The 22,011-nt window shown below is 38.8% G+C and overlaps 1 protein-coding gene and 1 long non-coding RNA gene across 3 annotated transcripts in view; one reads left to right on the forward strand and one right to left on the reverse strand.

Annotated features, from left to right (window-relative positions):
- Nucleotides 1-6,805, reverse strand: part of GATB (glutamyl-tRNA amidotransferase subunit B) — a 44,569-nt gene extending 37,764 nt beyond the window's left edge. For both annotated transcript variants that reach the window (XM_067297816.1, XM_067297815.1), the window contains exons 1-2: nt 6,657-6,805; nt 3,771-3,921 (exon numbers count right to left, since the gene is read on the reverse strand). In XM_067297816.1, the coding sequence (XP_067153917.1) occupies nt 3,771-3,921; nt 6,657-6,805 (300 nt within the window). The remainder of the gene's footprint in view (nt 1-3,770; nt 3,922-6,656) is intronic.
- Nucleotides 6,806-7,041: 236 nt separating this feature from the next.
- On the forward strand, nt 7,042-21,234 carry LOC106491987 (uncharacterized). Its single transcript, XR_001293878.2, has 3 exons — nt 7,042-7,096; nt 8,727-8,806; nt 21,156-21,234. It is a non-coding gene; the product is annotated as an uncharacterized lncRNA (long non-coding RNA).
- The last annotated feature ends 777 nt before the right edge of the window (nt 21,235-22,011 follow it).

Raw genomic sequence — 22,011 nt, forward strand, 5'->3', positions numbered from 1 at the left:
AGCTCTCAGTGCCTTTGAAAGCAAATGCATCAGGTAAATCCTGGATATTAAACACATCCCAAATTCACCAGGGAGTCCGATAATTTATCACTCAGGATATCTGGAAATATGCAAGGTATATGCTATTGCCAAGGATGGATGCAGCCTCAATGTTCTCAGGCTCTCAAGGATGTCTAATGGAACAGGAAAAAATTACATATTCAAATAATATCTAGCATCTCACATGAAGTTCTACAGCAGTGCTCAATACGAACTTAACGCTTTTTCTTCTGAGGTCAGAAGAAATTTATCTTTTCTTCACTGGAAACAGAGCTTGATTATTACCAAGTCTTTTGAAAACTCTATCTTAAAAAAAGATAGAAGAGACACAGTTCACACTGTGAAGAGAATGAAGTTTAAATGCATGAGAAGGTGTCAATGATTTCAAAATCCTTAAAGACTGTATGGCTAACATTCATTCAAATCTGTATTAATTTAAACCTTGGTTATGTAAATCCTAGATTACTTCTTAGCACACTTGCCTACAAAGAAACTGGATCACCCTTCCAGTAACACAGACAACAAAGGTTTCAGCTACTAGATCTACCATCTTATTTCAGTGGCTGAGCTATTATTAACCTTTAGTCAGACACCTCAATCATGAGAATAGCTGGATTTGCTTTCTGTGAGCCCAGTCTCATCTTTATAAATCTTTATAAAGATTTTCATAATTCTCAAACAGGGTAAATCAGACTGTAAGTGGGATCTTTATGGATCCTCAGAAGAATTTTACGTCAATCTACAGTTACCTATGCTGCACTATACGCTGCCAACATGTAGCTTAATACTTTCTTCATGTCAGGTTTTCTAAAGACAGCAAGCTAAGTTCACTGGCAAGTCTCTCTACCAAGTAAAAAAATATACCTTTGCACAGTTCATAAAATTCTGAGGGCTCATATCTAGTAGAAAAAAAAAGGAGATCCTTACAATAATTTGAGTAAGATGCTACATGTTCTACTGGTGGGGGGTTCTATTACGTCTAACAGGCACTGGGCATGAAAATGAAGTCTGTACAGCAGCATGGTATGTGCCCTTCAGTCCCACTACTTCTAAATCTGCTTTTTTTTAATCAAAGCTTTGCCACAGCTATCTTTCTCTCTACCTCATTTAAAAAAGGAGTGCACCTGCATGGCTGTTCTTGCATGTAGCTGTCTCTCAGAGGTACATTATGAGAGTGGCATAGTGAAATGGCTGTGACACTCATGCTGTTTGTGATGGTCCTGCTTGAAGAAGAAGCATAAAATATGCTATACTATAATACAGGAAGAAAATATAAAAAGGAAAGATGGAGAAGGGGCAAGTAGATTCTTCTATTTTCCCCTCTCCTGTGCAGAGCACAGCAACAGTAAAGGATCATGCCCACACTCACTAGTGGCACAGAAATGTGTAACAACCGGAAAAGCTCCTGTTAGCACCATTCTCTCTGGTCCCACTGCAAATCATTACAGGAAAGTGGCAATCCTAGCATGGTTCTCCATCACAACCATCTTGTGGTCCCACAGTAAATTTAAATCCCTGTGACCCTGAAAACTGTCACTATAGTTCTCAGAAAGACACTTATAACACCAGCTATTCTCTGTTACAGATAGCACAAATACTGCATTCTTCAGTACTGTTAAAACTTTGTTCCTATTTTTTCATTCCTCAGTAAAGCAGAGTTTAAAGGAAAGGCCAAGTATTTACCTTCTACATAGACTTAGTAGGCAATAATCTTAAGATTTTATTTTATTTTTTTAACCAATATTTAAAAATTTTCGAAATCTACCGAAATCCATCCATTTCTTCTACTTCAGATATTACTATCATATACAAACACATTGTTATTTTAAGCTAATAAGCCCACCTGTTTGCTGCCAGAAAAAACATTGGTCTGCATTAATTTTCAAGTGCTATGGGAAAATAAAGCCATGACTAAAGACAAGATTCTGTATCACATTCTGTCATGCAAGAGCATGCATTTTGTAGCATTCACTTTCAACCCTATTTTCACAACTACTGCCATGCTAAAAATCTTCTCTTTGTGTAGATAGAAGCAGCTGGTAGAAGCGAACATGGGATCACTACTTTTCAATTAACTTAACCATCCGACTTTGGCTTATCAGGTGCAGTTACCTTCTCTGCCAAAGCAGAGTATTTTGGGACATTCTCACAAAGGCCATACCAAGCCTCATTTGTAAAGCACTGTAACAGAGGAAAGAAAACCAAAACAAACCCTGGACAAATAGTAATGTCTATAAAAATGAAACTCTCCATAAATACTCATTTTTATTCTTTCTTGAGCAGATTTTCAACTTGAGTGAAGATAAGCATTAGACAATTTATTAGGATTTCTGTGCATTACCAAAATGTTAAGTAGAAGACCTAAAACCAGAATCGTGAAACCTTTAAGTTTAAATTTTGTGATTATTAACTCCAGGACCTACCCCCAATCAAAAGGAACTCATTTTCCCTGTTCAAGTCTAACTACATTCTTCTAAAACCAAATGATTGCATGAGATTCCCATTCTCTCTGGAGAGTTTTCAATATTTCTATATAATTAGATCCGAAAATCAGCCCTGAATTGACGCTGAGACCAGAGTCAAATCCAAATTCTATCAGCATCTAAACTCTACTTCATTAAGTTTCAATATCTCTGCAAATACAGAATGAACATATCAAACTATTTCTCTTTTTAAGCATCACATGGCATACACCAAGCCCCTAGAAATCTAGCCATGAGTTAATTTCCAATTTCAGAATACTATTTAAGGCTACATTATGGTGAAGAAAAGAAATGCTTCAAATAGACTAAAAAAGTACATCTGAAACTGGAATCCAAATCTCACCTCTAATAAATGTATTCAGGAAAGCACACTCGCATTAAATAATTTGACCCCATTATAGTCTCCGCATGCTTGTTCCACAATGCAACATTAAGTCTATTCAATGTTTATTTTCACTGCAGAGTAGGAGTGCCTGTTATACTTTCTAACCATTATTTTTATATTAAACATGTTAGGTTTCCAGAGAATTCTATGGAAGCACTGTCCTGGCCAACACAAACAACAAACAATTTTAATTAATTAAACTATATCTTTAAAAATTTATTATGCAGCCATTAATAAATTCTCATTGCTAAGTGCTAGCATGCTATTGCAACTTATTAGTCTGCAAAATTTCACATATATTTCTTCTTCTTTTTTTTTCTAATTATGTTACACTGTAAATAGGAATGGTTGACTCTTTCCTAAATCGGAGAGCTTCTACTTAGGAAACCAAGCAACTCCGTAGTGAGACATTCCAAATGGCAAATGACAGCTACATAAACACGCATATGGCAAAGTAACATCAAATGGCCACTTGGAAATCTAAGATGTTCTTCTCTCATATGATTTTAAGTACCTTCTCATATTTAAGGAATTTCCTGTGTGGCATACTAACCAAATACACCCAACTCTGGTCTGAGAGAAATACTGCTAGTCATTCAATATGTAGAAGAGACACTCCTTATTTTTATCCTTAGCAGAAGATATCAAATATCTGTAGTGATAACTAAGGAGAGGGTAAACTGAAAAGAAATAATACTAGGCATCTCATGTTATCACACAATCAACAAACAGAAAAATACATAAAAGCACTTCTACAGCCAAATCTTAGGAAGAACAAACTATTAGAACTGCACTCAAAGTCATCTGTTGAACTAAATGATTGACATAAAATCTGACATAAATTAAATTGATACATAACTTACTGGTAAGGTTCCTGGTAAAGAAGCATCAAAGAAAGATACCAAGGAGTTAGGAGGTGCTGCAAACTGGACTTGGGAACCAGAGAAAAGTTTTGAGTTGGAACTAATTTGCACATGAATTTCCAGACCCACAACTGGTACCCAGGAAGCAAGACTGAAAAAGGAAAAGGGAAATATAGTTAAAGTACAAATGACATGTTAACATCTATAATCACCTGAAAGATACAAGAGTTAAAAAACTCTTCCTTTTTAACAAAAAAAATTGTAATTATAAAGAAAAATTGCAAATTGAGTTGTAAATCCATCTACAGTCATGGCAGAAGTTGTGCTACAGTACTGGAGACCAGAAACTAATCCACAATGTATACACAGGGAAAATACGTGGCAAAGTGTCTTTGTTAAATAGGAGAGAATGCCGTAAGAAAACATAATGGTCTGAAACTTTTAACTCTTTCTTACATGAGAAATCTTATAGAAATCAATGAGGCAACTTGTTCGCTTGATGAACCCTAATTTAGTACTCCATGAAAATCACAAAATCATCATAAATATCAATTACTTCTCATGTAGTTTGATAAATCTCCAACAGACAGGTGGCATAATAAATTATGTATTCTCTGTCAGCTAGTCACTTGCATGCTGGGAAAGGTGGCTCTCCAGAGCAATGTTAGTAGCATATTAGCATAAACATTAGTAATCTGATAATACACAAATCACCATTTCAACTAGAGAGCTACTGCTCTCTGAACATACTGAACAGAATAAAGCTTCTCCATATCATCTGAAAAGTAATTGCAATTCTCACATCCATAACCTTTGTAAGGACAAGAGAAAAGGGTCACCTTTACGGTATGAATTGCTTGACAGTTTCTGCAGGTAATTATCTGGCCTTGTACAAATGAAGTGGCACAAATAATATTTCAGTGATGAAATCACATTTCTATGACAGGATACTTCAGCAATATAAGTACCCAGATAGCTATGGCAGATAAGTGAGCTATGGAAAAGCATTAAACAAATATATCAAGTACAGTGCTCCTTCCAAAGGTGAACATAATACACTGCCAAGATTTTGGTTCTCTGTCCTCCAACAGCTGAGGACATCCCTACAAACACCAAACTAGTGATGCAGATTTATATTGTTCCTTTACAAAGAATGATATTATCATAAAAGAGTAAATTTCAGATGTTTAAATGAGCTTTTACATTTTTTATTAAAACAAAAAACAAAAGCTTTTCAGCTATGTTTCAGACTACGGATCCTAAGGAGCCAATCCTGATTCCAATGCTTTCAATTAAACAAACCACGTATTACCATATGTATTAATAACTTGGACACCTCTCGTTAATACAGTAATCTACAAATGCAAGTGTTTGCAGGACTGGGGGGCTAAATTTGCAAAGACAATAAGAGGCTGCTTATCAATTCACTACAAAGCATACTGATGCTTTCTTAGACAAGATAAATGTGGACCAGACTAATAAAAAAATAAATCTTTCAACTTGGAGTATCAGTTTTCATTATAAAAAGAAGCAAGTATCTATTTTTATGGCTGGGAAAAAAAACTTTGAAGTGTAAAATGAAGTGCAAACTCAGTGTTTTTTCCCTGCAATAGGCCTGAAACAACTCTGACCAATGTAAAAAGCTCACACTTCTCTAAATAGTAAACTAAATCTGAAACAAGTATGATGTCAGTGTTATAGCACTTCATCAACGATCAAAGCACTCAAGAAGGTAGAAAAGAGAACAACCCATAAGTTCTTGCACAACCTTCTGTTTGCAGTATCTCTTTTTAGCGCTAGAGCAAGATAGTGGATATTTAAACCACCTATTTAACATTTTGATTTCTGATCTTAGTTAAGAGTGACAATAAAACACATCAGATTATTCTGTATTTAATTTTGCTTAGTACAATATTCAGTTTACAAATCCCATTATTTTCTCTGGTATTTTCAGTTATTCATAAAGGTATCTCAGGATTTTATTTTTTTTTAATTTTGCAGGCCCATTCCTCCCATTCTTTCTTACATTCTTTAGAAATGCACCCCCCTCACACCTTGGCTTTAAGAATTGCATCAAGCTTCACTTCATCAGTGTGCTGACTTACATTCACATACTAAGGTATGTACCTCAAACCGTCCCTGAGTTCCACTTGCAGGCCTGATGAGAAACCTAGAGTTTCTTGCCATGCTTGCTTAAAGTTTATTTTTATTTCTGTCTCCAAGAATCAATCTAAAGAAGCAAACTTCTGCTGGTGTCTACATAATTTTACTTTGATGATCAATTGTGCAGAGAAACCTGAATCTTGACAAATGGAGAACATGAGAACTCGGCACAGGCCATAACTCTTTTTCAGCTGCAGCGGGAATAAAATGCTCAGTTCTAGGCAGCGTTGTCAAAGTTTCACATTTCTCCGCTAGATAAGAAAGTTTCCTTTAAGCCAGAATTGCCCTCGAAAAAATATTTACGAGCATTTGTGCAGTCCTTGGTGCAAGGGCTGTTTATATTCCTTATACATGAATGCTAACACTTTTTAAATCGCTTGCACTGTACGGGAACCTTATCAGAGACAAACGTGTCCAAAGGCACACAGCCGCACTGTGAATACACTACTACCATTTAATCTTTTTTTTTTTTTTTTTTGGGGGGGGGGGAGGGAGATATATGCACGCTGAGAGCGTGTTGCCGGCTACCCTCAAGCCTCATTCCCTTCACAAGGGGGTTATTTAAAACGGGCCCCGGCCGCTCCCGCCCCGGGACGTGCTTGTGACACAGTAACCGACCCTGCAGGCCCCAAACGGCCGCCGCCGCCCGGCTCCGCGCTGCGGGCGGGAGCCTCCCTACCAGCGGCCGGCAGCCCCTCTCCCCGCACCGTCCCGGCACCGTACCCGCTCTCCCCCGCCGGCGCCGCCCCGCCTCTCGCGTTACAGGCGACGGCCCGAGCAGGGGCGGGGAAGGCATCCGCGGCGCCGCGCCACCACGCCCGGCGCCAGACCCGCTCACACCCCCGCGCCGCCGCCGCCGCCGCCGCCGCCATTTTGCCTCGCTACCAGCCGAGCCGCTGCCGCAGCGCCCCCTGGGAAATGTAGTCCGGCACGAGGGAACGCTGCGCGGAGGCACGGGAAGGAAAACTACAAGTCCCGCCAGACCGAGGGAGGGCCGGGGTGGTGGTGCTGCTCGCCTTGGCTCCGCCCCTCCCCGACGCGAGCCAGCCGTTGGTGGGGAGGGGCGGGGCGAACCGAACCTCCTCGCGCCGGCTGATGATGGCGGCGGCGGGCGCGTGCGGAGGGCCTCGCTCATGGCGCAGTAGTTGCTGGCGAGGCGAAGGGTGGGTGAACGGCGTTGCCGCTCCGCAGGGTAGAGGCGCGGAGCCAGCCGTAGGCTCGCGCCTCCCCTCCTTCTCCAGGGGCTGGGTGAGGAGCAGCTCTGCCCAGCCTGTGGTGAACGTGGGGGGTTTGTGCCCTGCCGTCGCTGTGGAAAAGTCGTTCCTGCCCTCTCGGCGCTGTGCCGCGGTGGCCCGTGGCTGGGCGGGCGCAGGCCCGGCTCCCTTGCTTAGCTCCCTCTGGGGCAGAGCTTCCCCTTGTACAGAAGGATGTGGCAGTGTCACAGGCAAAGCTGCTGCGCTGTAGTTTGAAGGGGTTTCAGGAGCCTGTGATACTTGTTTCTACAGGTTCTGTGCCTGTCCTGAGAACATTAATGGTCATCCTAGAAGCACTGGAGTGAGAGATGCTGATTTTGTGTCTCTGCATTAGCTGTTGTTTAAAATGCCTTACCCTCAGGTTCTCCAAGGGGTTCTCTATGGTTTTCTGTTGGTGTCACACTGATACAAAACCAGCTTGTATTTTGTAGATGGTGTTTTGCCAGTCTTGGGCATCTAAAATCACCTGTCTTTGTCTGTCTTGTTTTCTGCTACTAACATGGTACTGTTCGGTTGCAGTCTTGGATCTTAACTCTGTGTACATAGAGCAGTGAGGTCTAATCTCTGCAGGGCCCGGAGGTGTTACTGCAGTACAAATACATGGTAATAAAGATCACTGTCCAGGATATATGCAAACATCTCAGATGCTGTTTACACAGCTACATTGCACAGACAATAGAATTAACAACCTTCTGTCCTAAACCACAGGCCTGTGGAGCTTAAATGGGAATGTACGTTTGCTGTTGCTTATGTCATCTTTGCTTTATGTCAGCTACTACTAATAGAAGCTAATCAGTCACAAACATATGAGTAAGACTGATTTCTTCCAGCAGAGGACAGTGGTGCACATAAGCACTGTCTTACAACCTTTATACCCTCTTGTCTCAAACTCAAATGTGGGATGCTGAGGGGTTCAGAATCGTGTAGAAGGTAATTTACCCAATTAAGAAAATGTTCTGTAACACTTGTTTCATACTTTTAATTTTCTAACATATATTTATATTTTAAATGAGTTAAAGTAACGAGAGGTTCCTCTGTAAGAAGAACCAGTTGAGAGATATTTGTAGCAGATACTGATCTGCAGTTACTTGAACAATGTAATTTAAGGATTGCAGTTTATGGTATTCCCTTCCCTGCAGAATACCCCTTCCTGTACCTAAGAGGATGATCAGGACAAAATTTCTTTGTTGTAAAGAAGAACTGGCCATAGGTCCATCTGAGACGCTCTTTGGAGAATGAAAGAACATCAGTGTGTCTCTTTTCCTCTCCTATCAGGGAGCTCTCAGACTAATCAAACACCCTAGTGAAAAGCCTGTATAGCAATCTTTAACCCAATGGAGTGGGTGTATGATTTTGTGATAATTCTGATATGAGGAAAACCCTGTGGTCTTTTGGACTTAGGCCCATGCAATGTATTGCTAAGAAGAATGCATTTCAGGCTGAAACTTTAGTATATTATTGTTATTTCTGCAACAAATTAATTCCTTTAATAATTGCCAACCATGAATGCTGGCTTTAATTATTATTTGATAATTTGTAGGGATCGGCAGATCATATCAGCCCAGCTGTGAGGATGGCTTCTGAATATGACTCTAAAATGTTTGTACTGGTGTAAAAATGGTAAGTTTTGGATTATAGTACTTTTTTTCTAGGCCTGTTATCCTGATGTAATAGAAGATTTCATAAATAATCACTAAGAAGTTAACACCTTATGAATATTAAAATCATGTTACTTAAAGTCTTACTCTGCCTTGGTTGCATAGGCTTCTGCCCTTTGTGCATACTATTTAAAAATGGAGCAGAAGGCATAGAAGGGTTGAAAGCCCCTTTCCACATCCCACGCTATTCCCCAGGAACTTTCAGCTGTATGGGTCCCGTCTTACTTACAGAAGAAGATTGAAAAGTGACATTGCTTGTGATTTAAATCATTTCCACACTATTTTAATACCCTTCCCAGAAAAAATTCCATTAAAAAGCCCCTTTTCTTTGCAGCTGTGTGCTGGTGACCAAGTAGGTAATAAATGAAAGCTTGCACATCCATATACAGGAAGCTGATCAATCACAGACAAGCAGGGAATAATTGCCTTTCCCAGCAGCTTACTTTGAGATAGAAAAGGCTGCTTATTTGTTCCTTATGTACGCTGGGCAGCAGCATCCACTTTCTAGTGTGTTTATAGATCCTGCTGTGGCTTGAAATAGCAAAATATCTCCAGTACTGTATGAAGACTTGCACAATGGTAGTTCAGTACTAACTATGTAGACTTCTGTCTTAGAGAGGGTAGACCCAGGGGACAGTTTGCTGTGAGTCTGAGTTTCTTATTACTATAGGAATTTAACCAATGTCTGAGAGGAAATTGGAACTTTGTAGAGGACAAAAGCCCAACAACATATTGTTTAAGCCATAAACATGCGATCTGTCCCACTTATTTGAAAGAAGATCTATCTGAATTTCAATTTATAGGGCTTGAGCTCTAAATTCTGCTTTCTTGCAAGCTATGTTTAGCATGCATACTTAGTCCTTTTGTGGACTGTGAGATCTCCTTTTGGTATAGCAGGGAATGGGGTATTCAGACCGAGGTGTTTGTTAGATATCTCTCAGGCTGCCTGCAGTGTCTTATTTCAGCATGTGAAATAAGGAGCAGGCAGGAACCTTGGTTAGATTTTGAAATGGAGGGTGTGGCTTTTAGAAGAGTAGATCTGTAGTCTATCAAATTATTATTATTATTGACCTCCAGGAAAGAGTAATGAAGAGGATTATTAAGTTTGGAAACAAACTGTGGTAAAGGATGTTTTCAAACTTCTAGGTCCCTAGCATCACCTGTACACCATGAAAGCCTTTTTTCCTCTACAGGTGTAAAGAGGGAAATACTTTTTTTTTTCTGCAACTTTCAACTAATAAGGGCAATGATTTTCTATGTCAGCCTGGACTGATGGTCCAACTCATGTAGCTACCAGCTGTGGGAGATGGCAAAAAAAAAAAAAAAAAAAAGCCTCTGATTTTGCAGAAAGAAAAAGGATATTTTTCTTGAACACAGGAGGAAGCATTTGGGGAGATAATATAGCTGCCTTGTATGATCTGCTGACCATGTGAATGCTTGCCTTCATTCTGTGATAGATGAGTGATATGAAAGGCCTCATGGTTTGCAGACTTTTGCACTGAAGTATGTTAATGTACAAAATGGCATCAATTTCTATTGTCGGATAGGTAATGACATTTTATTTTATTCCATAAAAGTAGTATTACTCGTGATTTACAAAAAAGGATCAGACTCAACTAGGAAAAGAACACCACAATAAATATATATGTGTAATCAAATTCTATTCTACAGTAACAGAAATACATAATAATATAGAGATACTAAAAAAATGTAGAAAGTGAATTCGCTATTCCTCTGAGGCCATATTGTAGGAGAGTATCTAAGTCTTTGGTTCAGCCATTAAAACCACTTGTACTAAGGCTGTACTGTATTGATCTTCAGATAAGGAGAAGTAGTGTATTTTGTACTTGAGCCTTACCTTTTCAGAGTAGACTCATTCTCACCCTTGGTAATTGCCCTGTAGTGCTGCAATGAGTTGGTGTCTGCACCTGTGATCTGAATCAGGTGCTGGCAATCTTGGAACCTAGTGCCTCGCTTGGGAGAGAGTGCCCACCTTGTGTTTATGGGCAGTGAGCTGGGGGCAGAGTAGCTACTGGGCTTACTATGACGGGGGGACTCTGAAGCAAAGGCAGCATTTGTTTGAGGGAATTCAGTACTACGGGTTTTGCCTTATGGTAGGTGCTACTGCTAATCCTAGTGTCCAGTCAATTAAACTCTTCTTTTTCTGAAGTGATACTCAGATACTGTAGGTGTAAGAGTTTTTTTCAGTATCCCTGTGCTCTATTGGTGTCCTTTCTTGACTATGTTATTAGAAATTTCACATTGTGAGCCTGTACTACCTTTGGTAGTTTCTAGCCACCCAGCCATTCATTTCCTTTGGTTGGAAATCTGTCATTTACTTCTGGGATGATTGCTCCCTTTGTTTTGGTCCCATTACAATGTACTCAGTTTTCTAAATATCTGAGCTGTAATTCAGGAAATGTATCAGGTTTATGTTTAGGTGCTATTCAGTTTTGTAGGGAATATGTTGTATTGTTTGGGGATTTTAATGCTATCTTTTTCAAGCAATGGGAGCTACATTTGGAAACAGCAGAGACTTGGCTAAAGTGTCCAAATTAGAGAAAAAAATATAAATTTATTTTACAGATCTTGCATATGTACTGCCTATGATGGAGCACACAGAAGAAAATGATTGATAGCCTTTCAGCTGATCTTAAAATTTACTGGTATATTTGCTTTAATTGTTTTGGCATCTGCGTAAAAACGATGACATTTAAAAATGTCTTCTCAACCTCTGTTTTCGCTTTATTCTTCCTTGTTCTTTATTAGGTGGAGTAGAGGAAAAAATATGCAGAGGTGGAAGAGACTAACTTATTCCTGTCTCTCTCTCTTTTTTTTTTTTTGCATTTCATTTTTGTGTATTCTGTTTTGCAGTTTTCGCTGAAGTTTCAAAGAGCTGTTATGTCTGAGGCCTGTTATTTCCTAAATTAAGCGCAACAACTCTTGTTACAACTCTTGTTTCAGACTATCTATGACTTTATATATAAGGTCAGGGATATAAGATTTCAGCAGCGTATGGTTTCACATAACGCAATACTAGTCAAGAACTTTCTCCCTTGACCCTTGGATGTAATGGAAGGAGCTAAAAGCTGTTGTACAAGGCACAAGACTAAATCCTAATCTCTTTTGGTTTCTGAAGGTAGCATGACATAATCTTGCAGCTTCTTGAAAGTATTTAGTTTTAGACAAACCATACCTTCCAAACAGCACTTGAAATATAGATTGTCCATTCTGGTATCCTTTTAAAATATTTATGGCTTCAGTTACATGTACGCAGTTATAAGATTCCAGCTGACAACCCCACCCCAGCAAAAAAATAGACACAAAGACGGTGCTAAGTTTGTTAAAGAGCAAAAATTTTAGTCAAACATTCAAATCATGAATGCACATCAAAGTGTTTTCCCTGACTAAGAGATGACATTAATAATCAGCAAAACCTTCAATTATTATTGACTTTCTCTGTCATGAAATAAGTCAAGGAACTGTTTGAAGGAGTTGTCAAGCAACATAATACTCAGAGTAAGCCCGTTTATAATAATGACATTAGTTTAGTCTAAAATTAATTTTTTAATCAAAAACACTTTAAAAATAGTCTCAAGTGTTAAATCCCATCAGGGTGCTGCTTTTCAGAGAGGGATTTCTTTTTAAAATGTGGATTATTTATAGGTTGCAGACAAGTTGAAGAGGTTACATTTTAAAAGAAAATGATACTCCAGAGACTTGTCACAGTGCTGCTTTGGGCTGCCTTTCTTGTTTTAGCAGCAAGAATTGCTTTTAATTTTCTGAAGACCAGGTGAAACTTTCTGATTAATCTTTGTTGTGCTTTTACTGCAATAATGTAAATGAAGGAAAAAGAGGGAAAATACTAAAGATAAATGCTCAAACAGTTTGAATAAAGTTCCAGATCCTGAAGCGAGACAGCTCTGTCTCACCATTTTTCCATGCAGCAACATGGACCTCTGTTTCACTTGCTCAGGTGTGATTTTTTTTTTTTAAGGGCTTTATTTTTTTTCAGGACTCTGTATTTTCTTTGCCCTCAAATGTAAACAGCTATATGTTGCCTTATGCATTGCCCAAGTGGACTCAAAGAACTCTGGTTGAAACCCTTATCCTGCTGGATATAGATGTCTTTACTCTTGGACATCCTTTAAAAATTTTACTTTTATTACTTATATAGTAGCACTTCTCTCCTCAGCTCTTCATAGTGCCTCTGGCAGCTGAAACAATATCCGATTTATGTTCTCCTTTTTTTTTCTTTTCTTTCTAGTAGGCAGCAAGAATGTTGTTGTGTTCCCCCCCCGCCACCCCCTTCCTCCTCTGTACTCTACTTATGCCATACCTATGTGTTTGGTAACTTTTCTGATATTGAAATCAAAAAATGTGTACTGGGCTTCCTCCTGAGAATGAAAAGAGAATGCCCTTGAAATTACTCATTCATTTCACAACTTGAATATATTTATATAGGAATAAATCTTATTCCTGTGTAAAACCTGAATATTATCATACCAAAGTGATAAATGAAATGCAGAAGAAATTCAGTAGCACTATTTAGTAGCTTAGGTGGAGGGACTCGGGTTTTTTTTGCAGATTCAAAATGGCTCGTTGCTTTTGAATTCTGATCATGACTTCTTCATGGGCCTTGTAAATGCAGTAAAGATGTTGTTTACTTGCATGAACTGAGTGCTTGTGAACAGAGTCATGTTGGGACAACCTGGAGGAATGAGTGCATTTAAGTAAGAAACAGCTCGGAACACACAAAAGCAGCACAAGCTTTCTTGCTTTGTTACTTGCGTGTGTAGTGTCCTAACGGAAATGGTTGTTTCCAAAATTGAATCAAGTATTTTGTCTTGTGTAGTTTATTCTGTCCTCGGGCATTCCACGACACCACCAGTTCATTCTGACTGATGTGAACTGCTGCCCACTAGTAAGGGATCTATATACACTGCTGACTAGTAAAAGAGATGACAAAAACATTCTGCCCAGAACTCCTTTTATTTTGTTTTGAACTGATGACTTAGGTGCCAGGTTTTCTGTGTGATAATTTGACTTCATTAAATACTGTTGGGGTGGTGTTTTGTACATACTGCATAAAAGTGCATCTGTTTTTCATTTTTAATCTTTACAAAAAGTATAAATTATTGTACCGTCTTGTGAACAGCAGCAATGTTAAAGCTGTATGCCAGTGTATAAAATATATTGACAGTAGAATGCCTCTTTTATTATTATTTTAAAAGGAAAGAGAAGAATGTGCTTTTTGTTTATTTGTTTGTTTACATCATCTCAGATTTGCCCCTAAACTTCCAATTATGGAAGTGAGATTCTCTCTGTAGAAGCTTTTATTAACCTATCAATCAATAACTGCTGTGGGACTGAGGTGCTTCATCTTCAGTAACTGATTAGTAAATCGCAGTCTGAAGCCAGAATGTAAAAGATATTGCTTGCTTTGCACATTCTGGAGCAATGGCTCATTAAGTTTTAATAAACTGAATAATCCTTGAAGTTTATATTTCCTTTGTTTTGTCCAGTGTAGCAATATGTACAAGGAATTCAGTGCAAGCCAGCAACAACACAGTGTAGTTGCACTGTGTCAGAAGGCTGATTCTGCAGGCCTTGTTCAAACAAAACTTTCAAGACCTCAGCAAGTGTTTGCATGAATAAAGTGTGTGGGATTGATCCCAAAACTGCTGCTAAAGCAAAATCTAAAGAGTTAGCGTGTGTTAGATAATTGAGATAATGTCTTTGCCTTCGGGATTCTAAAGACCAACCTTTCTGACTTTGCTATATGGCCTTCTTTTCCTCTTTCTTCTCTAACTATTGGCACATGTAGTATGGTAGCACCACTTTCTATCTATTCCAGTAATATTTTCTCTCTTTCTCCTCCTGATGCTCACCATAGTAGCCTGAGTAGTAGTAATGATGAGATGGCATTGCTGGCTTTTGTTCTAGCAATACTTTTGATCTCTCTTTTCTATCTTTTTCTGCTACTGTGTAGATTAGAGCACATGTAAGTGAGGTGATTGCATAGAAAGCAATTTTTCATCAGGGCAGTATCACTGTGAGAAGTGGTACTTTACCAGTCACTAGACAATTCATATGTTTTTGTGATAATGGATGTACAGAAGAACCTTCATGCTAGGCCAGGAGTGCAGTAGCAACTGTGTATTGGAAGGCTCTGTGGTGTATCTGGCATCAAGGGCATGCTTTGGATTACTACTTCCTGTGTTACTGAGATGGAAATTCAGTGAGACACTGTTTTGAATAGATATGCAGCTCTCTTATGCATGGATGAAAGACATACATCTGTGTATCAAGAGATTTCCTTTTCCCAATTTAGATCTACTATCTCATGGTATTAGACAGGAACTGTCTAGGTCAGGAAGCATTTTAATACCACTGTAAGAATCACACAAAGCTTACTATTTCTCTTAGGTCCTGAGAGGAAAAGATTTAACCTCCTCTTGGAGCCCTGTTCCCTGAATCATGTCTGCTTTCTTAAATTGTTCTAAAACGTGGAATTGAGCATTAATTGGGGGGGGGGGGAACACAAAACAAATGGACAGAAATTAAATACTACTACTGAAAATCTTTCAGTGACAAGAAAAGACAAAGGATAGGAGCAGTACAACAAGATGTGCTCTGAGGTGTTTAGGTCTGGACATACTCCGTTGTAAATCTGTATGTGTGTGTATAGCATTAGGTAATGCGAAGTAGTTTACTCCCTCAATGAAAAAGGGGTAATCTACCATCTGTGTTCTGTGGTAGTTACTGTGCAAATTCTGATGACTTGTAATTACACAGTCTTGCTTCCCCAGTTTGTGGTCACATATACTTGATCTTTCCCATTCACTGAATGTGTTCCAGTTTTAATAGTCATTTATTTTTAAAATTCATTTTGTTATACGCAGAAAGCAAAGACATACATTTAGTCAGGAAGATTTTACTCAGACTTATGGAGAAGAAATATGAGAAAGAATAATGAGAAAATTCCAATGAAAAGTGTAGATTGTATCTGCTAAACCTCTTGTGAACTGAACACAAAATGAATCTGTTGTCTCCTTGGACCAAAGGGTTCTTGAGAGACTTGAAAATGCACAGTAGTAGCATAGTAAATAGCACATTATGAATATATCTTTAAATGCCAAGAAATAGCATAAATACTATTTTAAATTGTGGTTGATATGAAACATTTCCAGGTTTATCACATATAGAGTAATTACTTCTGACAAGTTAATTTTGCAGGTGTCCAGTTAAGCTATTCATTCAAAGCTTCTTTTCACAAGCTTGCTGTATTCACTTAGATGTCCAGTCTTGATTTTTCTGTTACACACTTAAGTACTGATCCAAATCAATGCAAAGTGAATTAATTGAAATAGTTCTCAGTGTTGACAATTCAAACCCCCTGCACCCACTCCAGATCACAAAACTGATTTGTGTGGGTTTTTTTGTTTTTGTTTTTTTTTCTTTTTAGAAATAGTAACTAATGGTTTATTAATTACCTGGCTTTTATTTTTTAAGCCATTAAAATTCATATTCTCAACTTTTCTTTAAATTCACTTTAACGTGAAAAGTTAACATTTAAAATTACGTTAAGGAGTAGTGTTTTCTCATGAAATCGCCTGACTTGCAAAGCTGGGACTTTAAATGGATTACCAAATATCAAAATGTACCTTAGAATCAGAAGAGACAGAACTACAAACTAACACAAACTTTGCAGAAATGTTATAAAGTAAATGATTATGAAGGAAGTATGGACTGTCCAATCTTTGAGATCAGAGGATGGCACCAGTATTTGCAGTTGATAATGAAACTTGTTGATTCACCATTGCTGAAAGAAGTGGAAATAAACCAGGTCAGGAGCATACCATGACTATTCAAAAGGTTCCAGGGCACCTGTAACTTGCCTCAGTCAGTCCGGTGTTGGTTTTAGGAATGAACTAATAATATACATAGACTTTGGCCTCTAGGAGCAAAATAAATAAATAAAAAACCTAACTATCCTGTATTTATCCTCTGAATGAGCAGTGCATGAGTGACTGCCACACAATTTATCAAGTTGGTGATTATACCAAACATGAAAACTCAAGGGGCCAAACTCACTAGGCCCAGGGCAGGTAATTTATGTGATCTGCCCTGATGTTAGTGAGATGAGTTCAACAAGATAAACAACAGTGATGGCAGCTAGAGTTTCCTCTTTATCATCTGTCCTCTTTTTCTCTTGCACAGAAATGTCTCTTATGGTAATGGGACCAGGTCAGAACCTAGCTGAACCTTTATAATTGTTTGCCACTGACACAAAAGTTTGTAGGTTGCTGTTCTAAATTCCTCTGAGGAGGGAAAGAAACATGTTGAGCACAGACGTGACAGAAAACCTAGACTAATGATTTTAGATTTTTTTTTTTCTTGCAAGCCTACCTCCCCGGCTTGAGAGAGACATTGGTTTAGCCCCTACTCATTCTGCTCAAATACATGTAGACGCACGTACAGTCTATGGTACTGATTGACTGTTTCTGGCCAAGACTCAAAGTACTCCTGAGTTCTCTCACTTCCTTTGTCTGTTTTGAAACTTAAACTATAAATGCATCTTGACAGCAGGTTTTAGACAGGGACTGAGATACTGGACTGTATCATCCACCACACATAGTTGGATTAATTTCATATCTATCCTAGAAATCTTCCATTGACCTCAGTGGCACCTGTTTGAACCCAGCAAATGCCCAGCTCTCCTTGCATGGCATGGCAGGGAGTCACTAACATGAAAGAAGGAGGCAGTCCAGACCAGAAAAGCATGTGTTGGGAAAGACAGCTGGGAGTTTTGAACATGACTCTGACTTATAGGATAGGCAGGTAAGCCCAGCAGCTTTATCACCAAGTTGCAGCAAGTGCCTCCTAGAAACTGAGGTGTAAGCAGCAGTGCTTCTCTTTGCCAGACTCTGTTCAGCTTGACTTGCCCAGAAGCTCTGCAGGCTAGAGAAAGACCCTCCACTGTAACTTGTCAAGTGGCTGAGGAGGTCAAGAAACCCAGTCTCACCTATGGCTCCTGCTAAGTTTCTTATGTCCATCTCGCATACTGCTATTTAAGTGCCTTTGTGAACATGACTTGACAAATGCTATTTATCTACCTACTCATTAAACCAAAAAAATCTGACCTTCAGTATTTGTCCTCTGTGCTAGGTCTCTGAAATTAATTTTAGTAAGCGATGGCTGAAAATCACTTTATATATTTGCTTTCTTTATCCAACTGTAGGAATCATCTAGAGGATAATAGTAATATAAATCTTCCACCTGGATTTTACAGCATTGTTTCCACTTTTTTCAGCACAGTTACAGTAGGTCTGGGTTTAGATCATTATAAATTCATATTGTTCCCTCTTGCATCATATCACTATCTTATGCTTCTGTATGTGAGAAAATATCTGCAGTAAGCACAGTGTTCCAGGGTACACCTCTAAGTTAACATCTGGTTTGGTGCAGATAACATGACAGCTCACTCAGGAGAGGCATGGTGTTCCTGACTCTTGATTAAAAAAACAAAAACAAAAACAAAAAACCTTACAGCTTTAGCATAATTACCCATAGCTGAAGCAGGAAAGCTCCCTAAACTTCATTCTGAGAAAAGCAAAACAAACAAACAAAACCCCGCTTGGTTTGCATCTCAATGACAGCAGCGTTAAAGATGCACAAGGCAGTATTTTGGGGGCCTTTAAAAGAACATTAAACCTCTGAGGATTTTCCAGATAGAAAAGAATATTCAGGTAGTTCAGTCTTAGGCAGATTGTCTCACAGTTGGTGTGAGAAAGCTGAAGAGGCAAGTAAGGGTTTGACTGAAGAAATAAAGTATTGCTAGTGTTTCACCAAGTGTTGGCAATGCATGGCTTCGGGAAAAACTGGTTAAGTACCATTACATCAAAATGTAATTTAAAGCCAGTCTGGTGCTATTCTAAATTATAGCAAAAGTCAAACTGCTTCTCAACAGTCCTACATGTCAGCAAAGTGGCTGAATGTTTTCCTTCCAAAAATCAGAGGCAGCCAGCAAAATTCTGGTACAATCAAAGCTCTAACACCTTGGTTTTCATCGATGCTGGTTTAAATCAAAGAACAGTCTAATGAGGTCAGTGGCATTTCAGCTGTATAAAACTGATGCAATTTAGTCTGGTATCCTGTCCAGAAAGTCTGTTCAGTGGGTAGAGGTTTTCATGAGTGGATTGCACCTGCTTTCCTATCTAGTAGCAAATGGGCAAATGCAACACCTGATGTCTTTTGCCTGGGTCTTTAGGCTGGGTCTTGCTGGACTACTGACTTGTCACAGCACTTACTGGAGATTTAGTACAGTAATTGTGTATTGCATGCTAGTGATGAATGAATTGCATATTTGTTTTGATATCTAGATTCAAAGATGTTTTGACCTTCAGTTTCAGAGCTCATTCCCAAATTTCTTGAATGTATCATTAGTAGAGGTTAGTACTCTCATAGTACTTTATATCTCATGTCATTGTGCTACTATTTAACGACCTAATCTTCAGTTCATTAGTTATATACTCACTACCATAGGCAAACACTCTGGGCTGGATTCACTGCCCATGTAATGGGTGGTACATTGATTTAAATGCAGGAAAAAAAAATTCTCTAGGGTTTTTAAGTGTGTGTGGGGGGATATAATTTATGTATTTGGACAGTTCAGTGCTAGCCTAACAGTGGATTGCAAGCCATTCAGCTGGGTTGGAATGGTAATGGAGGGCAAATGCAAGCAGCAGAGGGATGTGGTTTATTCAACCACAACTTTGTGAATTTGGGAACTCCTTAGCGTAAGGAAAGTGAGTGCCCTACCCATTCTTGCATAATTATGCCAGAGGGAAGTAAATGACCTCATACAGTCTGACCCAGTCTGAATACTGTCACCAAACAATAGTCTGAACTAGGGCAACTGAGGTATGGGCATGTGTTCTATTCTCTGTCACCTCTGCTACCAAGTCTTGGGGCCAGACAACTTTTACCATAGCTGTTTTCTCACCCATAAACCAGAGGTACCATCAGGTCGTCTGCAGAAGAAATTGAGGCGTGTATTCATGCTCTGGCGTTTTAACACAGAGAGCAGGTTTGTGCTAGTATGCTGGAATTGAGAAGGGCTAGCTGAGGTATAGGCATGATTTTGCTATCCTGTGTAGGATTCCACTTGTGCTGCTTGTATGTTTGCTCCAGCGGTGGAATAAGCTAATTGCTTCTACTGTGGGTTGGCACAGGCAGGCAAAACAAATGGCATGCTCATCCTTTGAATTCAGTGAGATTGAGATGTAAATTACTGTTCCTTATGGATATGTTTGACTCTTTCCCAACAAGAGTAGATGAAGTCCCAAATGCTGGTAGCACAGTTCATTGTGAATTGTTATCTCATTGCAGAATTTATCTCAAAGTTTGAGCAAGAATATTTCAGTCCTAAACCTGCAGCCTTTTCTAACCTGGGTAATTCCATGCTTGCACAAATAGGCCTGTAAGATTTCATATTAATTGGGACTGTTCACTCAACTGCACACATACATCTTCCAATATTAAAAAGATAAGAAAAGCTTAAAATATAGTGTTGCAAGGTTTTTAAGTAAAATAATCGTAAGTGGCAATCTAACTATAATATTGATTAACTTTGTCCTGTGTAGTTGCATCAAATTTCATTATGGTCATACCTACTGGAGCCTGTAGGCATCCTGTTGGTTGTCCGTTTCTACTGGCAAATAAATAACAGAATGAAGCTAAGAGTTTAATCAGTACAGTGCTACAACAGCTATTTTTATAAAGAGAAAAACCCCAGAGACTTCCTACCAGTGTGCAACACTTTGAATAATTCTTTTATCCATTAGCAAAGTATCTGCCCCATTTGCCTCATACTCATGAATGCTGCTATGCTGTCCATTAATAACCCCTTTTCGTTAACTCCCTTTTATCTACCACCTCCTTCTCCCACAAATAATACAGTTGTTGCTAATCCATGTGTAAGGGATGGAAAAAAGATTCTTAAATGTTTCTGAGAAGAGAGAATAAGATTTTTTTGTTTAGTGCGCTGTGATTACTCAGCAAGTGAACACAGAGAAGGATAAGGCAGGCAAATATTACTGTGTTCTTTCTTTGTCATTTTTGAACTTTGTTTCTTAATTACCTTTATTTCAGCTCCTAAACACAATTAGTATGTGCATGAATGTGTGTCAGGTGCCAGATGATAGTATGTCTTTCTAGAATATACATAGGCTTTCAAATTTTTTGAAAGCGAGAAATGAAGCGCAGTACACTGGATAACTTGACAACTTTGATGTATTGCTTTTCAGCTGCAATAATGCGTAGTTTTGGTTTAACAAGAAGCTTCTCAAGCCTTTACCAGCCCCAAAGAAGTCTTACAGTGGATCACACTTCGTAAGTTATTACTTTATTCCTTTAGACTACTTTCTTCCCACAAATTCATGTATTTTCTATAGGATTTTTAAAGGTTTTTCAATTTAATATTAAGCATTGTTTTTCGGTATTTCTCAAGCCTCACAGTTCTGCACACACTAGTTGTAGCGTGTGAATGAGCACTTAGGCTATCCTAGATCAGCAAGTGGAGATGGACTGAAAAGAACAACAGTTACGTGCTACAAAAAATTTTGAAAAGAAAGAGAATATGGAGAGTATCAAGAAATACTCTTGGATCACAAGAAGTTCTCTGAGTCTGTGCTGTGTTCTAAAACAGGATCAACTTACACTGATGTTGTTCCTGACAGGTCTAACATTCTTAAGCACCTCCAACAGTAGAGATTTCCTATATCACAGGCAACTTATTTCAGTCCTTTGCTATCTTTACTAATGGAAAATTTTTCCTAATATCTAACACAAATCTTTCTTGCTGCAGGTAAGGCAGCAAGTCCCCAGTGGACAGGCAGAACAAATTACTCCCTTCCTCTTTGCAGCAGCCCTTTATAATCCAGCAAGACTCTTACTACATTTCCATTTGGTGGTCTTCTCTTTAAGCTAAATTGTCCTGTTTCTGTCTTTCCTTATACCTGATATTTTTGAGATCCCTGATCATTCTTGTCATTCTTCTGTGGACTCTCTCCAGATGGTCTGTGTTTTTTGTGAAATGTGGTGCCCAGATGTGAATCCATAACTTGGCTGAGGCCTCACATGCTGACTGTGCAGAACAGAGCA

This window comes from Apteryx mantelli, chromosome 5 (genome assembly GCF_036417845.1).
Source record: "Apteryx mantelli isolate bAptMan1 chromosome 5, bAptMan1.hap1, whole genome shotgun sequence".
NCBI classification, from domain to species: domain Eukaryota; kingdom Metazoa; phylum Chordata; class Aves; order Apterygiformes; family Apterygidae; genus Apteryx; species Apteryx mantelli.